The sequence below is a fragment of the Penaeus monodon genome, chromosome 44, assembly GCF_015228065.2.
Source record: "Penaeus monodon isolate SGIC_2016 chromosome 44, NSTDA_Pmon_1, whole genome shotgun sequence".
Taxonomy (NCBI): domain Eukaryota; kingdom Metazoa; phylum Arthropoda; class Malacostraca; order Decapoda; family Penaeidae; genus Penaeus; species Penaeus monodon.
The window spans coordinates 3,569,013-3,571,512 of NC_051429.1; the positions used below are offsets into that span (position 1 = coordinate 3,569,013).

Here is a 2,500-nt window from a genome sequence, read left to right on the forward strand (position 1 = left end):
GAACATCGGGTTCGCCTAATCCTATATATATTAATAAAAATATATATATATATATATATATATATATATATATATATATATATATATATATATATATGTATATATATATATATATTTATATATATATATATCTTAGATATATATATATCATATATATATATATGATACATATTATATATTATATATATATATATATAGAATGTATTTATATATGTGTGTATATATATGTATGTATGTTTTTATTATAATACATATAAATAATAGATAAAGTAAATAAATAGATAATTAAATACAAATTAAAGAAATACATATTATATATATATATATATATATTATATATATATATATATTAATATATATATATACATATATATATACCATATATATATATCGGATATATATATATATTATATATATATATATATATATATATATATATATATATATATATATGATATATGATATATAATATGTAAGTGTGTGTTTATATACACACCACACACACACGCACACACACACCACACACACACACACACACACACACACACACACATTATAGATATGTATATATATATGAGAGATTATATGATATAGAATATATATATATTATATAGATATATTATAGATCACACACACACACACACAACACACACACACATGATATATGAGAGATATAATATATATGATAAGAGAGATTAGATAGTATATATATAGATAGAGATTATACTCATATATATAATTTAAGTAATCAGTGAATTAATTTAGTTTATGTCTATGATATGCACATATATGGAAATATTAGAGACATATTATGTAGTATATAGTAGATGATCAGATAGATAGATATATATATATATGTAAAATCTAATATAGATATATACATATATAGACGATATATATATATATATACTAGATATAGTATATATATATATATATTATATATATATATATATATATATATAGATATATACGCTATATAGACATATATGTATTTAGAAGACAGAATACATACACACACACACACACACATACACACACACACGTACAATGTTTATATATATATATATATATATTAGATATATATATATTATATATATATACACATACTATATATAATTATATATATATATATACCCTATATATATACACATAAATATATGAATATATATTTAGTATAATAAAATACATACATGCACAAAAACAACACACACAGATACTATATATATATATAGATTATATATATTATATACTATATATATATATATTAATATATATATTAATATATATATATATATATATATATATATATTATATATATATACATAGTTAATATTGATCATTTTTCCATAATTCATGGCCAAGTCCACACAGGCTTATTAGTTCTGACGCAGATGATTATTCGAATAGATTTTGGTTATTGTGGTATTATAGACAAAGGTATTGACATAAATAATTATTTAACAGTAAATTTATTTTATATCTGATGAAAATATATTTGAATAGGTAGACAGAGGAACACTGTAGGGTAATTGATAGAAGGAGATAGATTAATGAATATGAAAATAAATTTTGGTAATACGTAAAATGGTACAGTTACAAAGAAAGGCATATATATATGTGTGTTGTGTGTGTGTAATGTATGTATGTGTGTGTATCCGTGTGTGTATTTCTGCGTATGACTTTCAGCTATACGAAAATTCTTTCCGTGTTTAATAGCGAATAAGTAATGATTCATATATCACTTTATGTGAAATACAAGTAGTTCCACTTTGTAATTAAGATAATAGTATATGGGACAAAATATAAAACACTCATATCAAAACGGACAATCGCCGTATTGAGGAGGCAGAAGAACAGCTTCTATGGAGATTTAAATACATGTCATAACGCATGAAATTTTATTGTGCTAAAAAATACATATTACGTATAACATCAATCGATCAAGATAATCTCCAAAAATTTAGGAAAATTCTTCCCCGGTAAATTGAAAAGGAAATGTGTTCGATTTAGATTTAATGCGGTTTGATGCAATTTCATGTTCCCCGCAAGATGGCTATCTATAGACATCATAAAGATGAGAACTGCGACCTATATGTACACCATTTATTCCGAGCGCATACCTATATGATTTTTATTTGTATGTAGTGATATTTTATTCATTGCATTATACTCGCAGATACTTCATCTCTTCTCTTTTCTATGCATTCTCATATGTACCATTTATATCTTCAGGGACAAGACTTTATTTCAAACTTGGCTTCTCCTTTGTATGAGGTCCCATGCGGTGCACCAGGAAACTACTCCTTGAGAACGTCTTTCTGGAAATTTCACACACACACACACACACACACACACACACACACACACACACACATATATATATATATATATAGCTCCTTTTTGTATTCAATCACCTATGACTCAGTAGATTTATATATATATATAAAATATATATATATATATATATATATATATATATATATATATATATATATATATA

General features: G+C 22.8%; 1 protein-coding gene across 1 annotated transcript in view; it reads right to left on the reverse strand.

The window, feature by feature from the left end:
- Nucleotides 1-1,743: 1,743 nt before the first annotated feature.
- Nucleotides 1,744-2,500, reverse strand: part of LOC119568526 (gastrula zinc finger protein XlCGF8.2DB-like) — a 1,717-nt gene continuing 960 nt past the window's right edge. Inside the window, exon 2 of the mRNA XM_037917063.1 lies at nt 1,744-1,860. Within this exon, the coding sequence (XP_037772991.1) occupies nt 1,744-1,860 (117 nt within the window). The remainder of the gene's footprint in view (nt 1,861-2,500) is intronic.